This window comes from Melanotaenia boesemani, chromosome 4 (assembly GCF_017639745.1).
Source record: "Melanotaenia boesemani isolate fMelBoe1 chromosome 4, fMelBoe1.pri, whole genome shotgun sequence".
Taxonomy (NCBI): domain Eukaryota; kingdom Metazoa; phylum Chordata; class Actinopteri; order Atheriniformes; family Melanotaeniidae; genus Melanotaenia; species Melanotaenia boesemani.
Genome location: NC_055685.1, coordinates 15,198,126 through 15,212,354, shown reverse-complemented (window position 1 = coordinate 15,212,354; position 14,229 = coordinate 15,198,126). Strand labels below are relative to the sequence as shown.

Here is a 14,229-nt window from a genome sequence, read left to right as displayed (position 1 = left end):
TGCCGGTCAGGCCTGGCAGACCCAAGCGTGTTATAAGGGTCTGCTGGGAACGTCTGGCAGAGTCCCCTGTCAGAAAGAGTTTCAACTTTCATCTCCGGCAGAGCTCCAACCATGTCCTGGGCAAGGCGGGGGACATTGAATCCGAATGGGCTGTGTTCCAGGCCTCTATTGCCGAGGCGGCCAGCCGCAGCTGTGGCCGTAAGGTCGTCGGTGCCTGTCGTGGCGGTAACCCCCGAACTTGTTGGTGGACACCGGCAGTAAGGAATGCCGTCAAGCTGAAGAAGGAGTCCTATCTGGCCTTTTTGGCCTGTGGGACTCCAGAGGCAGCTGATGGGTATCGGCGGGCTAAGTGGAGCGCAGCTTTGGCAGTCGCTAAGGCAAAAACTCGGGCATGGGAGAAATTTGGAGAGGCCATGGAGAATGACTTCCGGACGTCTTCGAGGAGATTCTGGTCCACCATCCAGTAGCTCAGGAGGGATAAGCAGTGATCAATCAAATACTTCAAAGACCTTCTCAATCCCACCAACACGTCTTCTGATGAGGAAGCAGAGTCTGGGGTGGCTGGTGCTGGCTCTCCTAAATCTGGGGCTGAGGTTGCTGAGGTGGTATAAAAGCTCCTCCGTGGCAAGGCCCCGGGGGTGGATGAGGTCCGCCCAGAGTTCCTTAAGGCTCTGGATGCTGTAGGGCTGTCTTGGCTGACACACCTCTGCAGCATCGAGTAGATATCGGGGACAGCTCCCCTGGACTTGCAGACTGGGGTGGTGGTCCCCCTCTTCAAAAAGCGGGACCGGAGGGTGTGCTCTAACTACAGAGAGATCCCACTCCTCAGCCTCCTTGGTAAGTTCTATTCAGGGGTGCTGGAGAGGAGGGTCTGTCGGATAGTCAAACCTCAGATTGGGGAGGAGCAGTGTGGTTTTCGTCCCGGTCGTGGAACAGTGGACCAGCTCTACACCCTCTTCAGGGTCTTTGAGGGGGCATGGGAGTTTGCCCAACCAATCTACATGTGCTTTGTGGCATTCGACCGTGTGCCCCAGGGACTCTTGTGGGGGGTACTCCATAGAGTGCTGGACTTGCTTGTACGAGCTGTCAGGTCCCTGTACGACCGGTGTCAGAGCTTGGTCCGCATTGCTGGCAGTAAATCAGATCTCGAGTGAGGGAAGGATGGAGCAGGAGATCGACAGGCGGATCAGTGTGGCGTCTGCAGTGATGCAGACTCAAGTGAAGTCTGGGTTTCACTGCTTAGGCAGCTGCCCTTGCGACCCGACTCCGGATAAGCGGAAGAAAATGGATGGATGGATAGCTTAATAGATAATTCTACAAGTGCAGTTAGAATAGCTGTTGCATAATAGTAATATACTTTTTGGTCTTTTCAGTTAGCTCTGTAGTTAGCTAGCTAGCAGTAACAGAGGCAAGTCAGTGAATGAGTCAGTGAGGACGAGGAATCGTGATTCACAAGTCAGTAAAGTGATTCTCGAGTGTCAAATGATTTGTTCAAGACTCGCACAACACTAAAATTAAATTAATCAGGATTAATCAGGATTAATTAATTTGTGGAACCTGTTTAATCTGATTAAAATGTTCATAGTTTGACAGCCCTAATATAGATATATAAATGCTTTCTGTCAAGTTGATGGTGATGGCTCCATTATAGCCTACAATTTCTCAAAATAAATAATATATTCAAATAAACAAGTGAGCTTACAAAAATCACCTACCAAAATTAAAATCAGTTGCCAGGCTAAACAATGCAGAAACTTTCAGATTGTATTCTGTAGGAATGATTTCAGTACTGATCAACTTAAATGAACTGATCTTAACTTAATTAACCTAGTCCTGCCATCTTCATCTGTGGAAGAGCAGGTGGGGGAGATGGTACTTGCTTGGTTGTAGCTGCTACAGTGGCTGTCCAAATGGTCATGTAATACGTTTCTAACCCCTACTTCTGTCCAAGTCGCTTTTCTGTTGTTTCTTCTTCACTTTCTAAGGCAAAAGTTATGTGCCATCAACAGGCAGTATGGGTCTGGCTTTGGCTTCTTCTCTTTTTCTTCTTTTTTTAAAAAAAAAAACGTAAGTAATAGAGTGATCTGGCATTCAACTGAATCCGGCCTTTTGTCTGCCAATGACAACATGGTTTGCAACTAAGAACCACTATTTATTGGTGCCCGTGAGAAGTGATTTTACAGGTTCCAAACCAAACCTTTTTTCGGTGTGAATGCTCTGTCCAGTTCAAAATTAGGTTCAGGAACTGGTACAGTGCTGCTGCATGGCCAATGTTAAAGAATGGACTTGAAAATATTTTTTATGCTAAATAATCCATCCATTCATCCATTGCTTATACCTTTTTATTCCAGTCCAGGATTGCAGTGGGTTGGAGCCTATTCCAGCTGCTAAAAGGTGAAACCCTGGACAAGTTGGCAGTCCACCACGGCGCTAACACAGAATCACCAAATTTTAGAAAGTCATTATTAACGTAATCTCTATTTGAAAAACTAGCATTATTTCCAAATAATACACAATAAACAAGCCGAAAGAATTGTTCTCCTGTATAAGTGGTCATAGCAATACAACATAAACCACATATGTGACTCACTAATCCTGCCTCAACTGTGTACTCTACTGTCGAGTCAACATAACTTAACATATGTTGGCTAGCATAAACTTGATGAATGAGAATCTTCACATATATCAATAGGATCAGATTAGTTGTCCAGTCAGAGGTCTTTTGGCTGCATATAGATGATCTGCTGCTCATACCTCTGGTTGCTCAAAGTTTGTCAAGTCACTGCTTTACTTTGTTTTTAATATGTAATTGTGCCAACCAAATAATATACTAATCTTGATTTCACTGGTGAATATGTCATCTTTTGAAGATCAGTTCATCTTCTACTTACCTAAGTATTCACAGTAACAAAAGAGCTGACCTTTTCATAAGATAAACACTAGACTCGTCGGGTTTCCTTCAAGATTCTTAATTGAATGATTGCAGTGCAATCTTCTAGGATTCCTTGGCAGCTTAACACCAACAAAAACTACAATACACACATAACTTCTTTGATCTTTCAGTTTAGTGTTTCACATCATCTTTTGGTTGGATTATATTCTCTTGAGTCCATTAGAGCCTTTTTTTAAATGTCCACATGGTCATTAAACTCTTCCCTGTGTAACAGCCACATCATGCAGTTTACAGCAAGATTTCTGCTGTGCTGTAAACCATTTTGAAACATTTGCTCAAAACAAAGGGTGCCAAGACTATTGTTTAGATTTCAGGGGGGGACTCACTGATGTCTGTTTCATGTCTGGTAATGGCTCTGCTAGCATTTGTTCTTGAGAATGTCGCTGATGACTCACGTGCTATTACACATTTTGTTTCCCCTTACCACCTGGAGTCAATCCACAGACGTCTTTTCTCTTTAGTACTATGAAATCATGGGAATTACTCGAGATTTTCAGGCAAAAAGTCTGGTTTGTGATCCTAACTTTTTTCTGAGGTCTATAGCTGAAGACAAAAACATTTCTGTTACTTTTATTTGATGTAAAATCGAGCTGTATGTTCATAATCATACAATGAATATTTCATTCTCTAAAACTGTACCAGGTTACAGATGTTCCCTCATTCACAATCAAATGTCAAATTACTTTAGCTCAGTGGACAGAGCTTTTCTGAAGAAATTAAATCAAACTGGAAGTAAACCACTGGATGTCCTGATTTAACCTAAGTGAAAATTTCCCTTTGGAGATGGTCCTGTACACTTGTCAAACAGCTGAGACTGATGTTACTTGTACAGTTGAAGGATGGCTTATTTTGCTGTCAGTTGAAGCCCCGGCCTCTAATATTACTAGACTTCACTCATCCTGCACACTACTTCTATGAACTGCTCCCCCTGGCAGAATTCACAGGACCTAGCTCTCACATAATAATACACAATAAATGTTGCATCACTTCAACCTGATCTCACAGAAATATGTAAAATAGCCACAAGATTTCAATACTTTGTGTTTGTGCCGGGACCATGTAAATCAGGGCAATGTTAAGTCAATGTTGGAGTTTTGTTGTGGTGTGTGCATGACTTTTACTTCTGGTTCCAGTCTGTTCACTGCAGTGGAGAGCTGAATAGTCATGTTTGATGGGATTAGACCAATGCAGGTGAACAGGTATGTTGAGAATAAATCTACTTGAATTTGGCGCCAATTTTACTTTTTATTAACTTTTTCATTTTTAACAGTTTTCAAACAGCAACCAGTGAACAAAACAGGATGTCCTGGTTAGATACCCATTATGTAAATAATAATGGTGCTACACCCAGGTTTCAGAGATGATGTCTTTTGTCCCAAAGGTCATTATACAGTTGGCTTCCAAAACTGGTTTTTCCCACTGATTTTCATTTCTAAACTTAATGTTATAATGGTACTGGAAATAAATATTGTCTTGCATACTCATGTACATACATGCATGTGACAAAGTTTTTATAGGCATTTGGATTGAACATGGACTTCAAATATCAGATCAGTTGAAATTGAACATGGTGTCCTAAATTACAGAACTGCATCAATCTGTTTCCTGCTAAAAAACTAAATAGTTTGGAAATGGAGTGAGACACATTTATAAACATATGTGTATTTTCTGTGTACTGCAGCAGCTTTAATGAAAGACAAGCATGCACAGTAGTATTGGGTTGGAGTTGCAGTTCCTATTTCTTTTTAGCTGAGTTTTGGGTTGTGCTGTAGATGCACATCCACACATTGGTTTGCTCATTACACCATCGTGAGCATGAGGACATTTTCCACCACTTTGATTCACTGCCATTATGTTTTACACCACCACAGAGCACTTGGTACATTAATGTGAATGTTTATGGGGATGTGACAAGTTGTTCTGAGGAAACTGCAACTGAGGACTTTTGTATTATACCTCACTTGATGTACTGTCCGATCTCTCATGAATGGGTAATGACTGCAGCCAGTGCACTGGAGCTCACTATTAGGTAAATGTAGCAACTCTTAGGGTGTACACCATGGCAACAGCAGCAGACTCATACATCGTATGTAAGTTTGTGAAGACCTTATCTCCACATAGTTTGCACAATTCATGAACACCAATAAGCCTTGGCTGGCTGCTCCACAACTCATCTTCTCCGTGGTGTCAGCACACTATTGCAGATAAATACACAGAGTGATTACTGATGGGTTGCAGCAGTATATCAACTGCTGAGCTGAAACTACACACACACCACCACAGTGCATCTGAATGTTGAGGAACAGTAACATTAATGTGACCAATGACCGAATGCCATTACTGTAATAAGGTGATGAAGTCATTAATGTTATATACCTCATGCCTGAAAAGGAGGTGAAGTGTCAATCAGCTTTTCAACAACAGTGATAGATTTCTCTGTCTTCGTGTATTTATGGTCATTTCTCATTCTCTTTGCTGCAGGTGGTGAAGATGATGATCATTGTGGTAGTGACCTTTGCCCTCTGCTGGCTGCCCTACCACGTCTACTTCATTGTGACAGGTCTTAACAAGTATCTAAGCAAGTGGAAGTACATCCAGCAGGTTTATCTATCAGTGATGTGGCTGGCAATGAGCTCCACCATGTACAATCCCATCATCTACTGCTGCCTCAACAGCAGGTGGGTAACAACAGGGACCACCAAGGTTTAAAACCCACTTTGCTGAAAGAAGAGGACCAAACTGTTCCTTTTATTGATCACTGATCCTTGCTGTATTATTCTGTCTACTAGACAAATAATACATGCAAAACTTCAAATGGCGCAAATATTTTAATTTTAAAGTCACTAATTTGGATCCAAGAATAGATTTGTTTTATATTTTAAAATATTTCTGTAACTACAATGTTCATCTCGAAAAAGGACCTTGAAGTGTTCATTTAAATTTCATCCATGGTATATGTGCAGCTCAATATAAGTGGGTTGAATTACTCATTTCTGACAGATTTAATTGAATTCTTTTGCATGAATAGCATGAGAGAAACTTGAAAAATAAGTGAGAGATGACATTTAAATTGTCCGTAAAAAGAGGGCCTATAAAGATGAATGTGAATATGAAGTTCCATGAGACCACTGACTCCCCAAGTAGGGACTTATGAAAAAACTACACAAAGATGTTAATAAATGAATCTGGAAGGCCAAGAATCCTTGTTTAAAAATTTCTACTCCAGCGAAATAAAAGGGACAGAGGGTTATTACCAAATTTTTCATTTTATTTTTGGGCTTTTACCCTTCACCCACTCACTACATGGTTTAATTCTATGGCAAATGGCTCATAAATTAGAAGATAACATAGTTCGTCCATAGTCTCTCAGAGAAGTGTGCCGGTTGAAATTTGGTTCAATTATATCTTATCTGATCTGAACCTGGCATTGTGTGGAAAAACTATGTAACATTACAAGTCAGTGACACTTGAACACCCCAGTTTTTAATAATTTTTGTGTGGGAACTGGATGGGGACAGACCCATTCAGTTCCCACAATGGAGAGACAGAGGAATTCTTCTGCTCAGTTACATCTATGATGGGAATGGCTTGTGCACATTTTAAGATATTAAGGCTAGTTTTAATTTACAGAATACATCATTTTTTCATATACTTGCAGATTAGAGCTGCACTTAAGGTGCAAAGTGTACCAAACATGTCAGCTTATTTGTTTGTGCTTGTAGATAAGTGACAAGGGTTGTCGTCACTACTATATATATATCAACACTTTAAAAAAAATTCATATAAACCTTTAGTGCAAGATGCATTTTGGGGAAGGGCTATACCTGACTGGGGCCCAAACTTTGACCTGAATGATGTTTGGACTAATATAATTTTATCTTGTAGAAACCCAGATCATCAGCTTATTCATTATCAATTTGTGCACAGAACTTATTTGACACCCTGCAAGTTTTACCATATGAAGGTCCTGGATAACTCTTTATGTACATTATGCCCTCATGAATAAACTGAGGGACTTTTATGCATGTGGTCTGGGAATGCCAGCCTGTTGCCAACTTTTGGAAACAGGTTGAAACTGCTTTAGCTTTGATAACAGCACAAAATAATCCAGTAAACCCCCAAACGCTTGTTTTAAATAACTTAGCCACAATAAATGTGTCACAATGCTAAAACATCCTTTGGAATTTGATTTATTCAATTTACTTTTCATTTGGTTTATTACACCATTTAATCCTTTTCCAGTCCAACTTAGCTTGTGTCATTACTGCTTTAAAATCAGAATGGGAATCAATAACTGAATGCATTTCTTCTTCTTCTTTTTGATATGTTTCATACAGGTTTCGTGCAGGTTTTAAGAGGGCATTTCGCTGGTGTCCATTCATTAAAATGTCCAGCTATGATGAGCTGGAGTTACGTTCTACACGGCTGCATCCAACGCGCCAGAGCAGCATGTACACGCTGACACGAATGGATACGACCATGGTCGTAGTCTATGATCCTGCTGACGGTAACGGAGGTGGTGGTGGACGGAAACACTCCCTCTCTGGCAGGAAGAAGAGCTACGTCACATGTCGCCAGACAGAGATCACTGGCTCCAACAATACCGCAAAAACACAAAATGGAGTTGCGCCAACTGCTCAACCTGAGGAATTTTCTTGAGGAGCACATTCGCAGACATACAAACAGTAGAGTTGATTCAGTCTTTGCATGCTTAGATAATTGTAGAAACATGCTTAATACACTGTACATAGAAAGAATGCAATGATTTCATATTTTGGAATTATTATATAAAGATGGAACTGATTACTGCAGGAGAGGTTGTCACTGTGGTCATGCGCAGTCATGAAATACTGTTCTGTAAACTGTTCCTTCTTCAGCCAGATCTATAGTTTTGATTTAGATCAGAATGTAAATATTGCCAGTGTAACGGTTCAGCTGTTTGATAGGTAATAAACTTAGTAGTTCTAATCAAAGATTCATGGTTCAAAGGGGCAATAAGTGGAAATTCATCATTTCTAGATTGAAGGAATTAAAAAATCACAATGTGAAGAACCAGAGGAGTAATTTGATCCGCAACACACCGTCTCTGTGTTGATCACCAGCACCGTGTTTACCAGCCGGTCCGGTCGCGGTTTCATGTACGTTCAGGTGAATCACCACCTTCTCTCGGAGCCCCTGCTACTCCCTCGATATAAAAGGCTGGAGCAAGCAAACAATGGCAGCTCATATTTTCAAAGCAAAAAAAAAAAAAAAAAAAACATTTACAGTTGTTAGCAAAGTTGTTGCATAAAGAAAGAGACATAATCTGGATTAACATTAGTCTTGTATTTCCAAAGTGGAGAGTACTGTGAGAGCTAAAGAGACTACAGTTTGACTCGGCACTAGCTCTTCTCCTGGATAGTAAGTAACAGCATAAACGTTATACGCTAATTCAACATATTCTACAAAATGGTGATATCGTTTTGCTAAGTGTGTTTGCACTTTGCACATCGTTCGTAGACGAGGCGAGCCGGGGGTGGGGGAAGAGGTAGAGGAATGTGTGGTTCATGACACACTTTGTTTTGGTCTACAGGCAGTAAATGTGGTGAAAGAAATTTGCTTTTTGCCTTTTTAAGTGTATGTTAGCATGGTAAAAAAAAAAAAAAAAAAAAAAGCAAACTGCTGGAAACAAAAAACAAAACAAACAAAAAAAAAAAAACAACCTGACAATAAAGATAATCCCAAAATAAATATTTGTAATTATGTCAGTGTTTCAATCTGTAAAAACCATGAGCTGTATGTTAAAGAGAGGATGGACTCTCCATTTTCCCTTTGGCCATTGACAAGCGGCTGCAGAGTCATCGATGGAATAGCTGCTGATTGAACTCAGATTGTCTCTATGTGGCTCTGAGTTTGACTTTTGATTATGTAACTCTTGTATGGAACAAGTTCTAGTGACTGGCAACAAGCCAGAGGTTTAAATCCAGTATTTATTTGAAGCTTGTCAATAAGCAAGCTGCACACTGAGCTCACTAAAAGTAAGTTAACTCAGTTTGTCATTTACTTTTTCAACCAAGTGAAGGAGAAATACAGAAAATTGCATGGTGAATGACAGTTAATGTTTATGTGTAGGAGCATTTTGGCTGATTGTTGCTGTTTTAATGCTGTTTTCCTGTGTTGTGTCTTGACTTAATTCACTGTGTTTGTGCATATCAGGTGCTGAGACTGCACCCAGCAGTTTGCCTACATGTGCCATACTGGGTTTACACTTTCATAAGTGGAACTGTGGCTTGGTGCACAGAAACAGACATGACCGCTAGTCCAAACGGTCAGCTTTTTAATATATATCAAATGTATTGTATAAAAGCATTTAATACTTGCTGATAGGTATTGGGTAACTTTAAACTCATAATTGTTCATAGGTCAAATTTTTTGTCAGATGCTTAACAAAATAGTCACAGATGATCCTCAGTCTGAGCAACATAAAATTCATCACGTGTCTTTTAATTTTCAAAAGCATGTGTCCAGCTCATATAAAAGAAGTTAAATGATCCTTTATCAAATCTTGGCCGATGGACTTGCTACCCAAATCAGGAGGACCCTCAAATAATTGAGAAGGATTTTACTGCTACGGGGGCACAATAAGTAAAAATGTAGTTTGTATAAGTAGGTGTTGGTGTTATTAGGCTGAGACATGTCAGCTTCATTGATTTTACTGCCATGTGAGATTTTTCTAATCGTTTTCCAAAACCGGCAATGATCTTCAAATTAAGCCTTGTATTAGCTATGGCGTGGTGTTTAGGTTTTATAAACCATTTGCCTATTAAAGTCCATAAAAATCAGTTAAACAGTCTCCAAACAGGACATATGATCATATCTCGGTTACCCCAGTTGCAGGGCACTCTTCCCTGGATAAACTGCTCTGCTATGATGCAGCTACGATGCTGTTAGACGCACCTTACATATTTTTCCTACTGTTGTCTGCTAAAGTCCTTTTTGCAGAGGTTAAACTCAAACTCAATGTATAACAAGTTAAGGAAGAGACTTAAAATCTGAAGGCGAACATGAAAATCTAAAAAGCCAGACTTGAGGACTAGTTTTCATTCAAGGAGATTACAAGCAACCAGGCTTTGAACATGATTAGCTGAAGTTGCCATAATTGTTTCCTGCTTAACAATTACAGATCAATAAAAATGCTTCGACCATCTGTAGAGTTGCATACATAGGTGATGTTTTTAAGTGCTGTGATTTCTATTTCCTGCTAACTGAGATATGCTGAAATGTTTCCCCGCAGTTTTTCATATTTGTCATGGGTGTGAAAAGTTGAGGCGTAACTGCATTCATAAAAAAAACGTCTTTGTCCTTAATTATTCTTACTGATAACTTTGAATGTTAGAAGACTTTATGAAAGTAATAACTAAAGAATGTGAAGAATTGTGTGTTGTGCATTTCAGTGTTTTGCATTTTAAGGTGTTCTCATTTTATGGATAATTGTGGTAATTGAGCCATTTTCACACTTCTTTGCATAAATGTGCTTGTTTGAATGTACAGTACAATGTGTGCCTCTCTTTGTTAAGTGGTGACAAAATTTTTTTAATTGTATTTTTAAAGGACAATGAGTTGGCTTCAACCCTAAATCTTGTTTCCTTTTTACACTCAAACCATAAATCCTCATGTTTTCATGAGATAACAGCACATTTTCTCCCCTTAACCTTACAGTGTATCATTAAAAAACTTATAGTATAATAAGGCATAAACAAAGAAAAAAACTGGTTGAAAATAACTTTATTGTCCTTTACATGAACATAGTTGAAAGCAAATTACTATAAGAATCATTTGAAATGGATTTTTTTAAAACTGTCTTGTATTTCTTACTGGTTTGGCATTTCTTTGCACCTGCTAGTATTAGTGTGTTTGCTAAATGTAGCTTTCTTGCAGTAGTCTTTACAATATCACGTTTACCTGTGTCATAATAAAATGTGGCTGTGACTTGTACCAACATCAGTCAAATTTTAATAAGAAAAAAAGGCTTATAATTTACAGTGTGTTTTTTTGGTGTTAGTTGACAGAAACAATGCAGACTATTGTACTAATTCACAACATTTTAATATCTCAATTTACTGATATGAAATTTTGACCAAAAGTGGAGGCAAAGTCCAGTGAAATGTCCAAGAAAGTTTCTCATTATTCACAAAAATCTTAATCTTGTTATTGTGACATATTTCCAAACTATTTATTGCCTTTTGCTTGCAGAAAACAAACCAAAAACTTGTCATAACCTTTTGCATACTCTCTGCATTTCACTACACAGCATTCAGTTTCATTGTTTCCATCCAGCTGCTGAACTGCACTTCACCCTTAACTTGGTCATTTAGAGACTGCTGCCCAACCCCGTATTAAAATCACAGTCATCACAATTGAGAGCTTACAAATGTTGTAGATTAATGTTTTAATTAAACCTTCATTAAAGTGCCAATATGTCTTGTTTTGTCTGTATTGGTGTACAGAATTACTTAATAAAATCATCACAAATTCACACTAATCTTGATCTGAGAGCAGCTAAATGAAATGTCACATCTGTGCTGCTAAAATGGAAGTTGTCTCAATTGCCTCTTTTTTTAAATCGCAACCTAAACCGCATGAATTTAATGATTTATCCTTCTGCCTCTGAAACACGTTTTTATTCGATGGCTTACCAGATCTGAGGATTTTTTGACAGCAGTTGTGGTTTTCAGATAATAATTTGGGCAAAAAAATCTATTAAAAATCACATTCATTTCTAATCATTCTTTGATGACTTAACAAAAATTTGAAGTTATGGAAATGTAAATAATGAGGCCACAGTTACTAAACCACAGGGTTACTTTGCCTTATCAGTGAGGTCTTTTTAATCTGTCAGCATTTTCTTGCTCAAACCTGTTGTAATTATCATTTGATGAAATGTGGCTTGAGGGATTATTAAAAATTCAACAGTAATTGACATTGTGTTTAAATCTGATGCACTTTTTCCTTTTTGAAATAAAATATTCTAGAAGCCCTGCAGAAACAGTCAATTTAGTGTTGGACTGTTGGAGCTTTCAGACTCTACAACATACTTTAAACCACATTTATTCTCTTGAAATAACTAAATAATAAAATTAATAACTCCCATTTGATAATCTGTTAATCAAGTGTGTTTAATTTGCAGCAGTTAGTTGCAGCATACTCTGTGAATTCTGATGGGGTGTACAAAGTTTTTCATACAGTGCTTCTTCATTTTTGGCTCAGTTCTTGTTGAAATAAATCATGACACCTTCTAATATGTCACACACTGTTGTTCACATGAGTCTGTATTTACCGTTTTCTCTTGACTATAGCTGTTGCTTTTCTTAACACAAGATTATGTGAATCTATTCTGCAATATTTTTTATATCATCTAAATCTAAAAGTGAGTTGAGACCTCATTAAAAATTAATGGGCTAGATCACAAGCTGAAATTCCATATACTCAACTGTGTTTCCAAAGAAAAGGGGTCTTTTCACCATGAGTAAGCATATATCTACAGCACTAAAAAAGGGAATTGTTACACAGTAACTTGTGTTTACTGTGTGCATTTCTAGGGATCTGGTTTGTGTCAGCCCACGATGCAGGTCAGTCCTATTTATAACGGATTCTTTACCCACCACAGTGGTGAGCTGCACAGAGCTGTCAATTCACTGCAAAGTACACACTTTATGTTTGGAAGTTCAAGCTGTTTGTTTCTTTTATTGGTGTGGACATTGAGTTTTCTTAACCTAAACATCAAATGGGGTAGTTGCAGCGATTGTGAGTAATCTTTGAAAATTCCCTTAAATGGCAGTCATGCTCCATCTTTCCTGATCGAGGTCACTTACGAGTAATCTGTGAAAATTGCCATCCTCCTTCTCCTCAAATCCAATTACGCCAATTTAAATATGTGTGTGTCACTGTTTAAAAACTAAATTGATTGCTTCTGAGATGAAACCTGCTTAAGCTGCTTTAGGGTGTTTGACAAGGACCGAATCTTTAATTCAACTGTACCAACAAGAAGTAACAAGTTTCTGTCATGTCATCTTATTTCAAAATGGTTGAAAAGTAAAAAAAAAATATTTAGAGTTTTAATTCTTACAGTTAGAGAAATTGGTTACAAATTTGGAAGAAAAACTAGTAAAATAGATAAAAAAAAAAGGGAATTGGCCTGAAATGGTTTTGCAACATCAGCGCCAGTTTTATAAACCAGTGTAAAATCAGTGTAAAATCAAATAAAAGCATCTGGTTGACATGGTAATGTTTTTATATCATGTTACAGATCTCAGCAAGCAACAGCACTACAAACTGCCTTTGCTCTTGTCTTTATAACCACTACTTTTAATGTATTTATAGGAAAATGTCAAGAATTACTTAAAAAATGTACAGCATATCAGCTCAGTTAAAGCTGATGAAGGTCATCACAGTTATCATGATTGGAAATAGCAGGTTTACACACTGTTTTTCAGTCTCAAGGAAGGTGGCTGCATTGGCCTTTTTTTTATTTACTTATTTTTTCTTTACACTTCTGCAGTAGGCGTAGCTCAGGTGTCAATAATTTAGTTCACATTTTAATTCTACAGCCTTGAAGCACTTCAGTTTCCTGGTATTCTGTCTTATTGCACTGCACACCTCATTTACAAGAATACTGTCTGCTGTGAAAAAAGACAAATGAAACAAAACTGGTATGGACTCTGACTCATTAACTTTTGGAAGCAAAGTAAAGGCTGGCCCAGCGAAGTCCACAAATTGCATAGCAGTGAGATAAGCAACTCTCAAGATAGACATGAAGTTGCAAGCTTTAGTTTGATAAATGATGCTCCGAGCAGACAGATCTAGAGCATAAACTAGATCTGGCTAGTGGAGAGGTTAAATTGATAAATCTGTGGTTTTGTCTGAGATGTTTTACTGTAAAACCAAACTACAGATAAAGTGTATGAGGAGCAATGTGAGGCATGTTGACTTGTCAAACAAAGATGTAATTAAATAGATAAAGTAGAAGCACCCAGAGAGCGTAGACCTCCTCTAAGGTATAGGGTCACTCACCTGCGAAAACCCCAAATAGCCCGACAGCATCGGCATCGCCAGACCCCATTTACTGGGGCACATGCTCCAGTATAAATGCTACAATTAATTTTCAACAATAAATATTTATCATACATTAATTCAGATAATTCAGACGGGAAAAGATATATATTTCAACTCAATTGCGTAGCAAGAGCGTTAACTCCAAATAGAGGATGCAGCTCAGGGGCACATTCTGTCTCTGCATG

General features: G+C 38.5%; 1 protein-coding gene across 1 annotated transcript in view; it reads left to right on the top strand.

Annotated features, from left to right (window-relative positions):
• tacr3a (tachykinin receptor 3a) overlaps nt 1–12,227 on the top strand; it is a 39,722-nt gene extending 27,495 nt beyond the window's left edge. The window contains exons 4-6 of the mRNA XM_041982327.1: nt 5,435–5,631; nt 7,291–11,203; nt 11,270–12,227. Of these exons, the coding sequence (XP_041838261.1) occupies nt 5,435–5,631; nt 7,291–7,612 (519 nt within the window). The 3' untranslated portion in view covers nt 7,613–11,203; nt 11,270–12,227. The remainder of the gene's footprint in view (nt 1–5,434; nt 5,632–7,290; nt 11,204–11,269) is intronic.
• Nucleotides 12,228–14,229: the final 2,002 nt, after the last annotated feature.